This window comes from Panthera onca, chromosome F1, assembly GCF_046562875.1.
Source record: "Panthera onca isolate mPanOnc1 chromosome F1, mPanOnc1 haplotype 2, whole genome shotgun sequence".
Classification (NCBI taxonomy): Eukaryota; Metazoa; Chordata; class Mammalia; order Carnivora; family Felidae; genus Panthera; species Panthera onca.
In genome coordinates this window covers 44,518,001-44,535,592 of record NC_138355.1, presented here as the reverse complement: position 1 = coordinate 44,535,592, position 17,592 = coordinate 44,518,001, and the positions used below count along the sequence as shown (strand labels likewise).

Here is a 17,592-nt window from a genome sequence, read left to right as displayed (position 1 = left end):
AATACTTCCACGGACTCATGGTATGGCCTCGCCATAGAAAATGAAACCAGGTAAGCTGGCGAATTGTATGTTATAGGAGTTTTACCACAAAACAAAGAAAGAGAGACAGAGAGAAATCCTCCCACCCACCTGCCCAGTCCTGATCACCACCGTTGGGTCAATCTGAAGCATCCCTAAGTGCCAGAAGAGAGGTGAAGGGGTGATCCCCCACACTTCACAGTTTTGTTGTATGTTTCCAGAAGGGACCCTGCTTAGGGCAGACATGAACTCTGAGGCTGGGGAGTGGCGGGCAAGAGTTCAGGGAGGAGAGGCTGAGCCCCTGCTCCCACCTGGTGTAGGGAAAGGCTACTTGCTGGGCACTACTTGTGTCTGAAGAGCGATCCCTGACCCCCTTCTGTCCCTCCTTCTCTTTACTCCCTTAGCCCTGACCTCTTGCTCAGCACTCTGCACCTCCCCCACCCCCACCTTCACCCACCCCGCACCCGCTTCCCAGCTCCTTGGGCACACCATCTGCCTAGCTCCCCCTTCCCCAGGGACTTAACTCCTTTTATTGAGACCTTTAAATAATTAAATGCCCCAAAGCCTCCCCCACTCGGATCCCAGCCCCTGGCCTGGGGTGTTATTCAAAGACCAGGAGCTGGGCTGGAGGGCTGCCAACCCCACCGCCACTATTCAGCTCCTTTCTTGTCCTGCTCTCAGCTGCCGGGCAGCTAATGGGCCTTTTCTCCTGCTTTGGCCCCTCCGCCTGCCAGGCCCAGGCCACAGGAACCAAACAAAAAGCGAGGAGCTCTAAGGGATCCGTTGGGGGTGGGGAGGGAGGAAGACACCAGACCCACATTGAACTGGGAAAGGGTTGGGGACAGAGAGTGGAGAGAGAGGACCCCAATGGCTTTTCAAGCTCCTCATCCCTGCAGAGGAGCTGGGGCCAATCACTCCCACCCTGGGGAACTGTAGGCAGAAAATGGGGGTGGGGGGGAGGGGTGTGGCAGGGGGAGCAGGCTGGAGGCTGTCGATCACTTGAGTGGTTTGGGGCTTGGGCAGCGTGCTCATGCAAATTATCTTAGTGAGTCACTGAAAGTTTGGTCCAGACACAAAGAAGCTGCTTCTCTCCCCCGCTGCCTCCCTTCACTGCCCAGCAGAAGCCCCCCCACCGCCAGCCAACCAAACAAAAGGCCCAAGCCCAGTGGTGCGTGAAGGAGTGAATGGGCGAGAACCTCCCTGGTGACGTCCCCACGAGACAGATGGCAACAGTTGCCAGCCTTCTTTCATCGGCTCCCAGTCATAAAGAACAGCCCTCCTCCCTCCAGAGCACATCAGCTCCAGCCCAAATACACAAGTTGGCTGGGGGGGGGGGGGGGGGGGGGGATGGGGCGGGAGCTGCCAGGGGAGCAGGAGGTGGGGGGGACTGAGACTGGATGTTTGGCTGGAAAACAAAAAGGTTGTTCAAAGCCCTGGCGCTGGGGCCAGCCTGCCCATCTGTCCTCCTTCGGGGAGGCTCTGCCCCCATGCTCCTCCTCAGCTTCTGGCCCATTCTGTGCGGAACCAGGGGCCCTGGGAAGGGAGACATCACTTTGGGGCAGCAATGCTATGCCATGGTAGTTTGGGGCTCTGCACTTTGAGGCTTTCATTAGGCCAAATCCCCCGCCTGGGCATTGTTTCGACTTTTCAGAAACAGAGTTAAAAGAAAATCCAAGGCTTTGGAGAGAGGTGGAGAACAGCGGGATCTGGGTCCTCTGCCATTGATGATCAAGTTTGAGTTGTTCTAGAATGGGATCCCATCAAAATAATCCACACGTGCCTTCAAACGTCAGAGGCTAGTGGAGAGGAGTGGACCAGGAATCAGGGGACCCGGCTCTGGTCTCAGCTCACCCTCTGGTTGGTGGGTAATTCTGGGCTGACGGAATCCCAGTTTCCTCTCTGTCAACTGGGGGTAAAGGCACGGCCCGGCTGCCCCTGCCTCCAACACTGTGGAGAATAAGCACATATGCAAGCCCACGTTCTACAAACAGAAGAGGCTGGGCATATATGAGGCTTTACTCTGCATTTCCCCACACCCATGCCCCCCAGGAGGTAGAGTGGGCTTGGCACTTTGAACGTTTTCGAAGTACTTCATATCTATTCTTCTGTGAGGCAACTGAAAGCAGAAAGGTCTAAGGCAGGGAAAGATCTTTTTTTATGCAATAAGGTTGGAGGTTCCCCCTGCTTCCCCTCCCCTCTCCCCCCACCAGTCTCCTGAATCTCCAATTATTGTCTCCCTTCTCTCTCTGCCTTCCAATTTCAGCCCAGCCTGATTGGGAACTCTAAGATAAGGGGCTAAGAGATCTCAATAAATACAGAATAAAAGGGAAGATCCCCTGTGTCTTTTTTTTTTAATTTTTTTAATGTTTATTTATTTTTGACAGAGAGAGATAGAGCATGAGTGGGGGAGGGGCAGAGAGAGGGGGAGACACAGAATCCGAAGCGGGCTCCAGGCTCTGCACAGTCAGCACAGAGCCCAATGCAGAGCTCGAACTCACGTACCTCGAGATCATTACCTGAGCTGAAGTTGGACACTTAACTGACTGAGCCACCCAGGTGCCCCTCCCTTGTGTCTTAAAACAATAAAAAAGGTGTAGCATATGCAAAGTTATGATTCCAAGGCCATAGGCTTGCCTCTGGGCTAACCTGACGCCCCCCGCAAGTTGCATTTTCTGCAGAAAGGCTGAGCTGGTGGTGCTAGGGGGCTGGGTTGGGGGGCAGGAGGTAGAGAGCAGAGCTCTGGACTCCCCTCCTACCTGGCTTCATGCCCTCTCTTCCGTCCACCCACCTGACCTCCTGTTGTTTGTGTTGGCCAAGGTGACTCTGCTCGGCTGGTTTGGGTTTTTTCTCTCTGGCATAAGATAGTAAAGACATTTCTCAAAACATCTCTCTTTCCCAACCCTTGCTCAAACTAACCTCACCCATCTTTGATCACTTCCATTTGTCTAACAACCATCTGGGCACTAACTTATGTGTAATGTATCCTTCTGTGTAATTTCCATTTGTTTGCATTTAATCCATGCCGTCAGTATTTTCTGTTCTCTCGTGTGCAATTATCCCATCACCTCCTTTGGACTGGCAACGCCCTGAGGCCAAAAACCCTATATCCTCATCTCTGCCTTCCCCCAACCCTGTGCTCCTCACAAGGACCCATCTCCAGGCATAAAAGGGCAGACAGAAAACTGGACCAGAAAAAGGTCTTTCAAGGTGTCGTGTGCAGCTGGCCCTGTGCTAGACTTCAGACCCTGGACTCCAAGGCCGCAATTGATCCACTTTAATCCCCCACATTCAGATAGCACTACAATTCTAACAAGCGCTCCTACATCCTGTTCCGCCCTTGCATCTTTGAATCTCACCCCACAACACGGTCAGTGTTCCGTTCCCCTCCACCCCCGGGAGGTGACATGGGAGAAGTCTGTTGGTCAAGCAGTGACGATGACAGGTAGATGATTTTCCTTTTGTGCAAACAAGAGAAGCCACTGGGGCCTGGGCCTCCGCCCTGACAGGGCCGGGTGAGAGAGGAAGTGGGTCACAATGGATACAAGGAGTTCCTGTGTTTTGCAGCAGGGGTGAAGCAATGCATTTGGCTGGTCTGTCTCTACTGGATCGAGAGCTCTCCAACAGGAAAGACACAAAAGGCAGAGGAGGGGTTGGTCACTGGAGCATCTAGCCTACACTACCTGGTTCCCCAGCTCTCTTGCTGTCAAATTCATACCCAGGCACCTCCAGATGCTCTGGGAGATGATGAGCAATATCCCAGGTGATCTCTAGGGCCTTATATTCCATTTGAAATGCGATACATAAACACGGGGCGCCTGGGAGCTCTGCCGGTTAAGCGTCCCCCTTCTGCTCAGGTCATGATCTCATGGGTTCGAGCCTCACGTCGGGCTCTGTGCTGATGGCTCGGAGCCTGCAGCCTGCTTTGGATTCTGTGTCTTCCTCTCTCTCTGCCCCTCCCCTGCTCATGCTCTCTCTCTCAAAAATGAATAAACATTAAAAAAAAAAATGTGTAGGAGTGAGATTCCACTCCAAAAAATATAAGAATATTTTTTGACTAACTATCTGCACTGTGAACTGGGGCTTGGTGTAGAAGTCCCTCGAATCCAGAAGACCAGGACACTGGTGACCTGGGTGTCACTGGGTGACAGGAAGAATTAGAAGTCCTGGGTCCAGTTTTGCCTTCATTTTTCTTGTTGTTTCTCCTCTGTTTATTCAGCCAGTCCTGGGTTTGAGCTCAACTCTGCCTCTTACCTGTAGGAATTAGAGTCCAGGGCAACGGGGCCTTTGCCCTGAGGTTCCTGGGGTGACCCACATTGTAGGCCTTGACCCGTCCTCTGGGGTGGAGAGCTTCTGGACATTTCATTTGTGCAATGACCCCCTTTGTTCTGACCCAACAGAAGTCCCTGCCCTGCTCTGCCGAGGAAGCCTTCCTGGGCCTGTCACTGTTTACAGACTCTCAGAAAGGCAGGTGTTGGGAGGAAGCTGCCGCTTGCGGTCGGTTCTCCCCAGATACAGGAGCGCCCGGCCCCCCCTAGGCCCGCTGCCATTGGCTAACAGGAGGCCAAAACAGACTCCTCTCCCGCCTGCAGCCACCCAGCCAGCAAACAAAGAGCGCACAGGAAACACCTGGAGGAGAGGGCAGCTGGCAAGGGGACCCGCAGGAAAGAAGAAAGGGTTTGCAGGAGGAATTAGGCTGGTGAGGAGCTGTGGGTGGGCGCCCGGGGCTTAATCGCATTTCTCTTGGCCCCCCGCCAGCTGCTGAGACCTAGTCGCTGAGTTGCTCAAATGCACCATCCCTGGCACCCTCCCTCCGGGCCTCCAGTAAAGGGATCATCCCTTCCTGCGCCAGCTTTCCTAGCACAAGGGCACAAATACCCGTAAAGACTGCTCAGAGGGCTTTCCCTCTGCCCCTCTCCTCCCTTCTGTGGCCCTCCTCATTCTCAGCCAGAGAGTCTGATCCTCTTTGGAGCAAGTAAACTTACTAATTTATTTACTTCTTTAAGTTTATTTATTTATTTTGAGAGAGAGCAAGAGAGAGAGCTTGCACCTGTGAGCGGGGCGGGGGCAGAGAGAGAGAGGGAGAGAGAGAATCCCAAGCAGGCTCTGCGCTGTCAGATCTCACAGCGATCTCACAAACCAGGAGATCATGACCTGAGCCAAGATCAAGAACCCGACGCTTAACCGACTGAGCCACCCAGGCGCCCCTAGACGATGTAAATTTAAACCCAATGTCCAGGAGTGAAGACAGAATCCTTAACCAAGGTAGCCGCCCATGTTATGTCAAAGTCTATTCCAAAGAGAAGTCTCCATTTATTTCCAAACTTATTTATCTAGATCTACATCCACATCTGCTTACTTGTCGTTTAGTACTTCAAGTGGTTGTGGTTCTGGGTGGAACAGACTTGACTGAGGAGAGTCAATGACACCCTACCATCAGCATCCGCCCAAGAGCATGTCTGGGGGTGCATAAACCATGTGCTGGAAACTTTGTATGTATGTAGCAGCAGCAGCCCACAGGGCTCCCTCACCCCCTCTTAGGAAACCCCCTGATAGGGCACTTTCCTTTCTGGGTCTGGAGTGGGAAGATTGGAAGGGGGCCATGAGAGGAGGGCACTTGCCCCACAGCCTCTTGCGGGTACACCACAGTTTACTCAACCATAGCTTTTCATTCAACAGCCAGGGTACTCGCGTCAGACTGTCGCACGCCAAGTCGTGGGCAGCACATGAGGGTGTAAAAAACAGAAGGCAAGGGATCCTTCTATGGAGGCGTGTGTGGTAATCGTGGGAGAGGGGACGCGAGCTTGCAGAGCCTCCAGACATCGACCAAAAGTGACGCGTGAAGACGTGCTGACTGTGTTTGTTATGAACACGTAAACAGTGATAAATGATGTGTATACATCATTTAAGAGGCGCTGGAATAAGGAATGTAGTATGAGGGGGTAAGCAGTTTTAAACCATATGTACAAACATTGAAAAGCCTTGAGGTCAGAATGTTTTTAAAGAACGCAAGCGGAATTATTCAGGGAAGGCATCCTGAGGAGGCAACAGGGGAAGGAAAAAGCGTGGACTCTGGAGACAGACACGTCCAGATTTTAAATCTGTTTCCACCACCTCCCCCTCCAGTCACTGGTGCTTTGCCTCCTTCATCTATGAGCTTGAGGCGACCATCTCTCAGAGTGTGGTCATGGAGATCGTGCGAGAGAGGCTGTGTGTAAGGCAGCAGGCAGAGTGCCTGGCCACATTGGTGTTCGGCACCCAGTAGGTGCTCGTGTCCTAGAAGAAAGCATGTCAAAATACTTTGACAAGTGGTTTGGGGCCGTGATAATTGGCAGAGTAGGGAGTCTTGCAGATGTGGTCATGACGGCAAGGACAAGTGAACAGGAGAGAGTTGTGAAGGTGGGATATCCTGGCACGGTTAGGCCATTGCACAGGGAGTCTGGGGTTGGAAAGTTCGGGAGCGCCTTGTATTCCCATCTTAGACATTCAGAATGGCCAGGAGAGGCAGCGGGAAAGGAATATGATGAAAACGAAGTTTGTGGTTGCCCAGGCTGCTGGCCAGCCTGGGTAGGGAGGCAGATAGAAGGCTGTTGTGTGTTATTTCCATACGATGGAGCAGGACCAGGGCTATGCACTGGCCTAAATGGAAAAGAAGAATCAGGGATTTCCCCTGTCCTGTATGGAAATGGAAATAGAATGGTGAGAGGTGATTTAGCACAAGTGGCTCATTTTATGGTTGAGAAAACTGAGGCTCAGGAGGGAGGAGGGACTAGTCTAAGATGTCAGAGACGAATCTGGTACTAGTTATTGTCAGACCCGAAGCTAGGGCTCCTACTTCCCAACTCCTAAGCCCATGGATGTTTCTACCACCAGGCCGCTGACCTCCAGAGTCGACATTGGGAAGGATTTCTGTGGACAGGATCACAGACAGAGAGTCTATTTTCTCTCTCCAGCTACCTTGGTCAGAATTCCTTCCGCACACGTAGCCCAGCCTTCTCTCCAGGTGTGATTACCGTCTGGGTAAACCCATTTAGGGAGTTAATTGATAACTAAGGTTCCCCCACATTATGATTTAAAATGTGTCCACCCCTCTCTAAGTAACATTTACGTTTCAATAGCAGGTGCTTAAAGACCTAACAGCCTGTAAGATTCAAAGGACTGTTTTCTTAAGAAGGTGCAATCACAGGGGCACCTGGGTGGCTCAGTCAGTTAAACGTCAGACTCTTGATTTTGGCTGAGGTCATGATCTCATGGGTCATGATCTCACGGGTTGTGGGTTCGAGTCCGTGTCGGGCTCGGTCAGGCTCCGCACTGACAGCTCCCTTTCTCTCTGCCCTTCCCCTGCTTGTTCTCTCTCTCTCTCTCTCTCTCTCTCTCAAAATGAATAAGTAGCTTTAAAAAGAAAAAAAAAAGGTGCAGTCACAGGTTAGCTCTTCTGAGCTGGGACCCCTCACTGGCAAACCCTGAATGAACTTGATTTTTTTTTCTTCTACTCCTTACCTAAATTCCTTTCATCTATTAGCCTCTACTCTTGGCAACTTTGAGACCCATCTGTTCGGCCAATATTCACTAACACCTATTCAACACCAAACACTGCTCAGGTAAAGTCCCTGGCTTACATTCTACTGTAAATTCAGCGTTATAAGGGGGTGCCTGGGCGGCTCAGTTAGTTGAGCATCTGACTCTTGATTTCAGCTCCCATCATGATCTCATGGTTTGTGGGTTTGAGCCCTGCGTCGGGCTCTGTGCTGACAGTGCAGAGCCTGATTGGGATTCTCTCCCTGCCGTCACTCTCAAAATAAACTTAAAAACAAAATCCTTGTTTAAAAAAAAAAAATCGGGGTTATAAGGACTAGGACAGAAGAAAAGACTGAGTAACGTGGGAAGGAACAGTGTCACTGCAAAGCTGGAAGAGAAGGTCTGAATCTTGAGAGACCAGAGTTAACCAGACAAAAGTGGGTAGGCAGGAGGGGGCAGAGCATTGAGCAAAGGCCCAGAGGCTGCAGTCCCAGGCATGAGTTAATGGGCACCGGTTGAGGGTGGGCAAGTTGCCTCTAGTATAATCCTTGGAGGGGAAGCACAGGCCCCAAGCGTGCTCGCTGTCCTGTCGGGAACATACTGGGATGTGCCTTCGAGAGATCCCAGCCGTGGTGACAGTGTGCCATTGATGTCCTCAATGCAGAGCCTCACTCCAAGTATGGGGGTGGGGTCAGAAAACCCTACACCCCCGTTTCCAGGTGGTCCAAGGCGCATCGTAAGTCACAAACTGGAAGCCTATGCAAATAAGTACTTAAAAGCAGTTTACCCCTTAAAAAAAAAATTAGTGGCCGTCGTTAGAATTTAGGGAGATGTGAAATAAAAGTCTATATTTCAGGTTTCTCTTGAAAAAATCACAGTATCTGATATCACTGGTCTCCCAGGAGGACAGCGGACTGGCACTAAGGAACAGGGTCTTTTTCAGACAAAGCCTGAGCTCACTCCCCAAGTTCACCACAGCCTCTGTGTGGCTGTCCTTCTTCACTGACAGCCTGGCCCTACCTTGGCTCCTCTGGTGCTCACCGAACTCTAAACGGCCCCTCCCTGCTGGTGCTGGTAAATAAAGGAGCCCCAACCTGCCTGGCTATAACCTCCTCTTATCTGATGTGCCCTGGGAAGCCTGTCGGGTCTGCTGGACAAGGGGTGAATAAGGCCTGCCCTTGCTTATGGGAACAGGGGTGGGGACTAGTAGACCCACTTCAGCTGGGAGCAAAATGACTTGGAGCCGGTGGGCGCCCAGGGAACGGGGCCCCCCTCGAAGCCGGGGGAAGGACAGGCAACACATCTGGGCAAGGCTTGTTTGTACAAGATCATTATCCAGGGCCCTGGTAGCCTCTTAAACTGAGTTCAAATGTTTTTCATACCAGCTCTGCAAAGGAGTGGTGCAGAGAGAAAGCCAGAACTCTCCAGAACTCACCAGGCTTGCCCTTCCCCGCTTCCCCGTTTCTCTCTCTTCCTGGAAGGGAGAACGTGATTCCGCATGATTCCACAGGTGGGCGGGAAGGAGGTAAGCAAGGTTGGTATTGGAAAATCCGTTCCCCACCCACTCTGCCTATGAATGGGCACATAGCCCAGTTTGGTATTAATTTACAAGCAGACCATGGAGCCAAGAGGTCAAAGCTCCCCTCCAGCCAATGAGATCGGATGTCTGGCGGGCACATGGTACATTTCAGCCAGAATGGCCAAGATCAGACATGAGTGCATTCATTCATTCTGCAGGTACCTACAGAGTACCTACTACAGGCTAGGTGATGCCGGGAAGGGCTCTTTGGACTGTGAAGAATTTTTCTTGGTTTTGTTTTGATTTGATTTTAAGTAGGCTCCACACCCAACACGGGGCTTGAACTCATGACTCTGAGATCAAGAGTCATATGCTCTACTGACTGAGCCAGCCAGGTGCCCCTGGACTGTAAAGACTTTCAAGCAAAGGATTGAAAATCATCTTTCAATGGGGAGGCCGAAGGCTGCTTGGATGTTCTTCGCTGCGGCCATTCTCGGAGGCACTAGTGGGACTAATACTTAAATAATGGTTTCCTCCCAGTTACCAGAATGTCAGTGTCCTTATTCAGCTCAGGACCAATTCAGATTAGCTTCTACTTAAAACTAGAATTTTCATTTGTTGCATACTTAAATATGCAAAGCACTATGCCAAGTGGTTTAGATCTCATTTCAACCTCCTTAACATTTTCAAATGGGTTCTATTCTTTTTTTTTTTTAATTAATTTATTTATTGTGCGTGTGTGAGAGAGAGAGAGACAGAGAGAGAGAGAAAGAGAGAGAGAGAGAATGAATCCCGAGCAGGCTCCATGCTGTCAGCTGCAGAGCCCAATTCGGGGCGTGATCTCACAAACCATGAGCTCCTGACCTGAGCTGAAATCAAGAGTCAGAGCTTAACTGAGTGAGCCACGCAGGTGCTCCAAGATGGGTTGTATTCTTAGTCCCATTTTACAAATGGGGAAATGAGGCCTGGTTGAAGTAACTTGTTCCAGATTGCACACAGGAAGTAGGTGGGAGAGAGGAGATCAGACCCCCAGGCAGCCTAACTCCAGGGCCTGCCTGAGCTGCTAACCTGTTTGCAGCCCTGCCCCACTGGGCTTGGAAATGGAAACTTTACCCAGCAGGAGTCGGACTCAAGCAAGGGAAGACTATTTACTTCACTTCCCAACCTAAATGACCTTCCAGTTCAACTAATTGAAGATAATGATAATAATTGTCCTAATTTGCCCTCCAGTGACTGCCAGGATAATGGAGATGATTTAGAATCAAAAGCTGAAGAAAGGAACAGAGGTCATTTCATCCAACTCCCTCATTTCTGAGACAGGAAAATTGAGGGGCTTGGCCAAACTCCCACAGCTGGTTAGGAAGGACCTGGGCTACAACCCATATATTCTCCCTCCCAGCCCAGAACTTCTGCGTCCTGCTTTGCTGGGCCTCAGTGCCAGTACTGGCCTGGAAGCCAGGAGTCCTCGCTATCTGTGCTCCCGGAAGGCCACTATGGGGCCGATGTCAGACTCACAGAGGAGCGTTTCTTCCCCCTGGGCTTGCTGGTTGAAACATCAAGGTGTCCCCCACCCAAACCTCCTTATCAGGAACTGGGATGGGCTCTTAATCTGTAGCTCCCAGGCCACGTCTACACTCTCTGGACAGCGTGTTATCATCCAGAAATAGCTGACGGAGCCCAGGTCTCCTTGGCTGGCGCAGTGTACCAAGTGAAGCTGGGAGCAGAATGGACCAACCACCCAATGCCCGGTCCCGGGACACGTGAAAACCACCAGCTGCTACTCAAACTGTTCCTGCCTACAGCCCCTGTACCCCCAGCTGGCCAAGGGGTAGTCCCCACCGCTACTGAAATTGGCCAGATCTAAAGTAAGCAACACAGAACACTCCCATGTAAATTGAGGGACCGTTTTTCTACCAGGAGCCGAGAACAATCCCCAAATCAATCTGCTATGCGGCCGTCTCCCCCGCTCGGAGACAGAGGTGGGTGATGATGTCCCCTTGGCCTCCGATAACCCTCCCTTTCAGGCTTTTTACTAAACAATATGAAAAACAATGAGTGGAGCCTCTTAGGAAAGAAGAAGGTAGGTGCTGGTAAGAATAGCACGCCAGGAAGGGCAAAAATTCAACCCTAACTCCATCCTTACATCCCAAAAGGCGGGTCCTTACAAATGAGTGCCTAGGACGTTTGTGCTAGAAGCTACAAATGAAAACGGGGCCATTCCTTCAAATGACCTCTTGACACAAGTGTCCCTGTAACTAATTCTGTTTGTGATACAGATGAGCCGGCTTCCCGCAGCCCCATTTCCGGCCTCCGCTACCCTCCCAAACGCACCACACACAGCCTCTCTGGCCTACCGACCACCTAGGACGCCCGGGTCAAACCGCATGTTTGTTCATGAGGGTCATGGAGGCATGAAATGAAGCGTGTACCTTGGTGAGGGGTGGTTCTGTTCACGAATCAATGTGCTTAAAATGTGGTTTAAGTGCAGCCCACCTCTGGCCAAGAAAAAAACTAGCCCAGGTCAGTGATGTACTTGTGACCTCAGCGGAAATTGCTGAGACAGCAGGTGGGGGGTGGGGTGCGGAAGCCTGTGTCAAAACCTCATGGACCGAACCCAAGAGTCGGGGATGATAAAGACTGTTCTTATTTCCTCACATATATCCTATCCATACAAAGGGAGTAATAAATTGGTAACCTTTGGCTCTCAAATCTTTGCTGTTGGGAGCAGCTGCTCTTTAGCTGACTGGTAGCCTTGGCTGTCCATTATACATTCAGTTCCAGGGCCCAGATCCTGAGGCCCAACTGCTCTTGTCTAATAAGAATGGAGGGTACTGGGGCACCTGGGTGGCTTCGTCAAAGGTCCGATTTCTTGATTTGGGCTCAAGTCATGATCTCGCGGCTGGCGAGGTGGAGCCCCGCGTCGGGCTCTGGGCTGACAGCTCAGAGTCTGGAGCCTGCTTCGGATTCTGTGTCTCCCTCTCTCTACCCCTCCCCTGCTCGCACTCTGTCTCTCTCTCAAAAATAAACTTAAAAAAAAAAAAAAATGGTGGGTACCCAATGGCAGTCCCAGAGATGACAAGAGAGCCTGTGCCAGGAACTTTCCAACAATTCTGCCCCGGCGTGGTAAGGGGTTCCGTGCCCCCTTCTCACCATCTCAGTCTGAGACTCAGGCTGTGAGCCTTAATCATTTGTCATGTGTTCCATGCCTCGCACTGACTGACGGTACATGCTTGCTGAACAAACAAACAAGGGAACACAGCTGAGGCCTAGCGAGGGCAGGATGCGTGAGACCCGGCTAAAGAGTGCTCAGTCTAGAACCCCGTCCCGTCCAGCATTTTCACGGGGAAGTGAGAATGCGCACTAAGGAATGAGGTAAGGAGTACTTCTTGGCTCTCTGTCACATAATAAGATTTTTCTTTTACACCAGCCACCTGCTATAGGTCTTCTGAGTGTAACTGAAGAGAAATACCATGAGACACCAAGAAAGGATTTGCATCGGAAGAAAACGCTTAGTGAGTTGAGGATGTTGGCTTCTCTACACCACACGGCTTCATCTGCTACATTTTTATTAAAGTAACCAAAAAAAAAAAAAGAAAGAAAAAAGAAGCGCGTACATTTGTCCATAAAGCTGTACATTCTTCCATATAAAAACACTATTATACAATTAGTAACCTTTGTCTTTTCTGTCAGAATAGCTTACCAACGTGCTACTATTATTTCTTTTTACCTAATAGGAGAGACAGGCCTGCTCAACAGTCCAGCTCTGGGTGTTTTGCTGTTTTTTAAAGTGAACATTAAAAAAAAAAAAAAAATAAGAAAGAAAGAGAGAGAGAGAAGAGAGAAAAGATTAAGCAGGAGACCATGAGGCTGCTTCTTTTTTAAAAAGGCAGGGATCTGTTTGCGGACAGGATGCAACAATGCCACATCCAGTGAGTGATTCACAGCTTTGTCTCAACCCACAGGCCAGAAAATGAGCTCTTGGGTCTGTGGGTCTGAAGTTAGCTTTAAAGCAATAAAGGCTGGAAGCAGGGTCTGGGAAGGCAGCTTGGAGTCTAGAGTTGAAAAGAAGGCAGGACTGGCAGGACTGGGTAGGGACAGTGTTTGGTAAATAGCACCTTTGAATCAGAAGTGAGTGGTTAAGAAATTCAGGGAAGGGGACGGGCTGTGGAGTGGGGGACCCTCGGGCAGGGAAGAAAGTTTCCTCACTAAGGGGCGACAGCCTGGTGGGCTGGACAGGAGGGTAGCCAGGTAGACCGGACGCTCTAGCTACGTCCTTCTAAAGTGATTTTGAGTTTGGGAAACTCAAGGCCTTCTGAGGACCCCCTCACTAATGTCACTGAAAAACCGAAGGAAGGCGATTTCTTCCCAGTATAGATTTCCACTGGCTCCGACCCAGCACGGTAAATATTGCACAAGTCTACAGACAAATCTGGGTTGTACTGAGAGACAGCAACTTCCCCACAGGTGCTCTGAGCACCAGGGAGAAAATAATGCCCAGGATTTTGGCTTTTAGTGTCAGCCCTACAAGAATACCAAGTAGTCCTGCAGAAGTCGGGGAGTTCTCCCATTCGGCCAAGGAACACCTGCGAGGCCGACCAGCCAGCCAGAGTCCCGAGGACGGAGGGATAGTTCCCGAAGCCCTCCGGGGCACCAGGAGGTTCTGAGAGCTGGGTCTCCTTCAGACTCTCCTGGGACCCAGGAGGCCATATTGCACAATGAGTCGAGAGCTCTTGTTCTGGAAAACTGGGTAGCTCTGTGACCCAACCAGAAGGGGAGAAGAACGGGAGAGTCAGGGAGGAGTGTTGTGCTTTTAAAAAGAAGGCAGTAGTAAAGAACCTAGAGTTCCCTGTAGCTTTTGAGCCAACTCTTGAAGGGATAGTGGCAGCAGCAGCAGCATCAGGACGTTCCTGTGATTCCAGAAAGAAGGGTTTTGGCCAAAAAACCCCAAAAAACAAACAAACAAAAACAAAACAAAAAAACACATCCCCAGTGGATACTCTTTGGGTCCCAAAATTCCATTGCAAATCACCCCCAACTTAATCACCACATATACTCACACACAGAGCAGCACACAGCAAAGCAAAGGTTTCGTGCAGAGTTCCCTTCGGCCCCAACCCCGATAACCTCTAACTCCTGCCTTACTCCCCCGACCCCCACAAAACAAAAAGCTTTTGTTTCCTGGCTGGGAAGCAACATCTACCAGGCCCCTGAGCATAGAATCAGAAACAAGTCATGATTTCAAGAAAAGCTGCTTAGGGCAGAAGCAATCAGGAGAGGACTTTTCACTCTCTGCCCTGGATCTCATCAGAAACATGAAAGACGATTAGGCAACATAGTATAACTTAAGTCCAGGCTTGAATGCCCCTGAGTAAGAGAGGGGCCAGGGGATACAGGTGTCCCGTTCCGGAGAGGGAGAGGTTTGAGCTCAGCCCCTCTTCTCCCCGCAAGGCAGATCCTGACCTCTCTTTCACAGTTGCTAACCTTGCTTGCTCCCTCCCCCATCTTCTTGGGGTGCCAGCCAAGCTTCTCCCACCTCACCTCAAGCCAGCGCCCCCCCCCCCTTCCGTACTCCCCCCTCCCGTAGGCAGACACGCTGGTTCCCGGACTCAAGCGCACAACAGTTCTCTCCAAAGGCACCTGGGGAGGCCACTTCCAAGCAGCTCCCTTTAAGGATTTTTCTTTAAAAAAAATCTTTTGGTTTTTTTTTTCTCCCCTTTTCTTAAAAAAAATAATATATTTATATATATATATATATAAATAGCTCTTCATTTAAAATACAGTTCCCCAGGTTGAGGTATGCAGCGGCCTGTTGTCACGACAGAACGAGTACAGTAGAGTGCCTGGTGGGGCTGGCGGGGGATCTAACTGGAGACCGCCATCACGTAGTTCTTCGAGGGGCTGCTCCGGCCCAGCATCATTTGGTTCTTGCAGGTGAGGAGCCCATAGGAGGCTGCCACCGGGGCCTCCTCGTACAGGACGCAGATGGAGCCATCCTCCCCAATGCGGTAGGACACCTCGTAGGGGTCCACCCACAGGGTCAGCTCACTGGGCAGCAGCTGGTGCAGCTGGGGCTGGCTGAGTCCGATCTGGCTGGCCACCTTGCTGATGATGGGGTCCATCTTGTGGTTGATACGGATGCAGCGGTAGCCGGAGCCCTTGGACGGCTTCTCAGGAAACCAGTGGTGTTTGTAGTGCTCTGTGGAGACGGAACAAGAGGGAGATGCCCTGGTTAGAGCAGCTGGGCTGTGGGGGAAGGGGATGAAGGGACAGGAGGAGAGGCAGGAACCCAGAGATTTTAAGTAAGCAATGTAGTTTCTCATGAGTTCCAGGACCTCCCTGAGACCCTCCTGTCGCTGTAGCAGAGATAATTGTATGGAATCTGGAACCCCCCCCCCCCCCCACTAGGAGGAGGATGTGTGTGTGTTGGGAGGGAGTCCCATAGCTCTGAGGCAGTCCCAAGTAGCCAGTGCTTTTGGCACACCCCAGTTTAAGGAGGAGGGGTGAGACTGGGGAGGGCATGTCCAGACAGGGCCGCTGGAGACCTACTGGCTGAAGTTGGAGGCCAGGAAGGCTGCCACCATTGTCAGATCCACAGCGACTCATTGTGTCCCCCACTCTGAGCCCTAGAGGCTCCCTCTGCCTCCTTCAAAAGCCAGAGCCCCTGAGCAGTGGCTAAGGGAGTCTAAATCGGGTTGGTTTTGATGAAACATATGTTGCTCCTCAGAAGGCAGGATCTGTGTGGGCACGTTTGGAGATGGCTATCGCTGCCCAACACCGTCGGCCAACCGGCTGGAAAACAGCTGGGAGGTAAGTCTGGCAGCGGCTGGTTATCTCTTGTCCACCGCCCTTTTCACACCGCCCCCGCCCCCAACACACAAGCCAGCAGAGCGCAGTTACGACCTACAAGGCTTTCTCGGGACCGTAATGGGTGGCAGATGGCTCGGGGGGCCAAGCATACAAAGGGGGCCGGGATTCCAACTTCGAACGAATCAACGATCGGCCCGGGCACAGCGCAGCCCCGCACTGTCGGAAGAACCACGGCCGAGACTCCCAAGTTGTTAAGAAGGCTCAACTGCGCCTTCTTCTCCCATAATGACCCCTTGGCTGGCCGGGCTGGGTCGTCCGTGGCGCCCTGGAGAGTCTCAGTAAGGGCAACGAGCTCGCGCTCAGGCCCGCAGGTGCCTCCTCTCCCGGGGCAAAAGCCGCGACTCGGCTCACACTCCAGGGCCAGGGTCTGCGCCTTCGAACGCACCCTACCGGAGCGGACACGGACCGAGACCCGAGCGCAGACCCAGGGGACTGCGGGGACTGCGGGTTGCCCCGGGGGCTGGAGGAAACCGAGTCCCGGAGCTGCTCGTGAGCGGAGCCCTGCTCTGGGAGCAGAGGGAAACGACCAAGGCAGGAAGGGGAGCCGAGCCCCAGCGGCAGGGGTCGACGGACGCCAGGATCCTCGGCGTGTGCTCACCTGTTAGTGCCTCCTGGAGAGCGCCGCTGAAAACCTTTAGTCTCTGCTCGCTCACGCAGCCCCGGGTCCTCAGGAGGCTGGAGAGGAAGCCCACGGCGGCGGCGATCTCCGGAAGCATGTCTGTTCTCTTCCCGGTCCAGCGGGCCTGGCTCATGTCTTGCTCGGCTCAGGAGGCGGTGGCAGCGGCGGGGAGCAGCGAGAGGCAAGTGTCCGGTGGGACGTGCCGCTTCTCAAGCTTCCTCCGTGCGCTCGGCCGCTGCTAGGGCTCTGCGGGGACTTTACCCGGGACGCGCCTTTCATAGTATTCCGAGAGGCGGGGGAGCCCGCGCCGGCGCCCATTGGCTACTGCCAGCGGATGGGGGCGTGGCCTGACGCCCGCCCGGCCCCGCCCCGCGCGCTCCCGGGGCCGCGAGGCCGCTAGCCCCTGCCCCCGCCCCCGCCGCCGCCCCCGCCACCTCCCCTGCGCTGAGGTCATCGCCCGCTGACGTCAGTGCTGGGAACCTGAGCCGGGCTTGCGGGCCGAGGGAGGCGCCGGGAGAAAAGGGGAGCCGGGGAGGGGCCGAAGCCTCTGGGCGGAGGAGTGCTGCGTCCAGTTCGCGGCCAGGATGCCTGGACCTCCTCTCCTCTCCGCCGGTCCTTCCAGATTTAGGTCACCGGCCACCTCCTCCAAGAAGCCTCCGCTGATAACACCTCTCTCTCCCACGCGGCCCCTTTTCTGGCTCCCACATTTTCCAACGCCCACGGTCAGAACGAATCACTCGGACGCTTTGTCACTTTTTAACCGCTTTGCCCTGTTTGTTAAATAGGTTTCTCTCGGCTCTTCGGAAATGTGGACCAAGTCTTGTATTTACTTAGGCAATAATCCCGTCTCCCCCAAACATGTTCTGCCCTTCCTCTACACCGATGCCTTTTCTCTTGCCTGCTAGCATCCAAGTCTTACCTGTTTGAGGGGGAAGGGTGGGAGCAGTGTTGCAAGACTTTTCTGTCCCCGCAAGTTATTTTTCTAGTCTCGCCTTCCTTTGAATGCCAAAATTTTTGAATAAGTGGTCTGCTCTCAACTGCACACATTTTCCTG

At 52.4% G+C, this 17,592-nt stretch overlaps 1 protein-coding gene and 1 long non-coding RNA gene across 2 annotated transcripts; one reads left to right on the top strand and one right to left on the bottom strand.

Moving 5' to 3' along the window:
- The first annotated feature begins 4,557 nt into the window (after nucleotides 1-4,557).
- LOC132686405 (uncharacterized) lies at nucleotides 4,558-12,575 on the top strand. Its single transcript, XR_009613647.3, has 3 exons — nucleotides 4,558-4,714; nucleotides 8,919-9,058; nucleotides 12,480-12,575. It is a non-coding gene; the product is annotated as an uncharacterized LOC132686405 (long non-coding RNA).
- Nucleotides 12,576-12,601: 26 nt separating this feature from the next.
- BTG2 (BTG anti-proliferation factor 2) lies at nucleotides 12,602-16,805 on the bottom strand. The gene is made up of 2 exons (XM_060644158.3): nucleotides 16,518-16,805; nucleotides 12,602-15,248 (listed from the first exon to the last, which is right to left on the bottom strand). Exons 1-2 carry the CDS (start codon nucleotides 16,669-16,671, stop codon nucleotides 14,914-14,916), a joined length of 489 nt encoding a protein of 162 aa, XP_060500141.1. The 5' UTR covers nucleotides 16,672-16,805; the 3' UTR covers nucleotides 12,602-14,913.
- Nucleotides 16,806-17,592: the final 787 nt, after the last annotated feature.

Excerpts from the sequence above, each read along its gene's own strand:
- BTG2 (XM_060644158.3), bottom strand. The coding sequence starts at position 16,671 with ATGAGCCAGGCCCGCTGGACCGGGAAGAGAACAGACATGCTTCCGGAG. Across the intron at positions 15,249-16,517 it reads TCTCCAGGAGGCACTAACAG|AGCACTACAAACACCACTGG; the intron begins GTGAGCACACGC and ends CCGTCTCCACAG.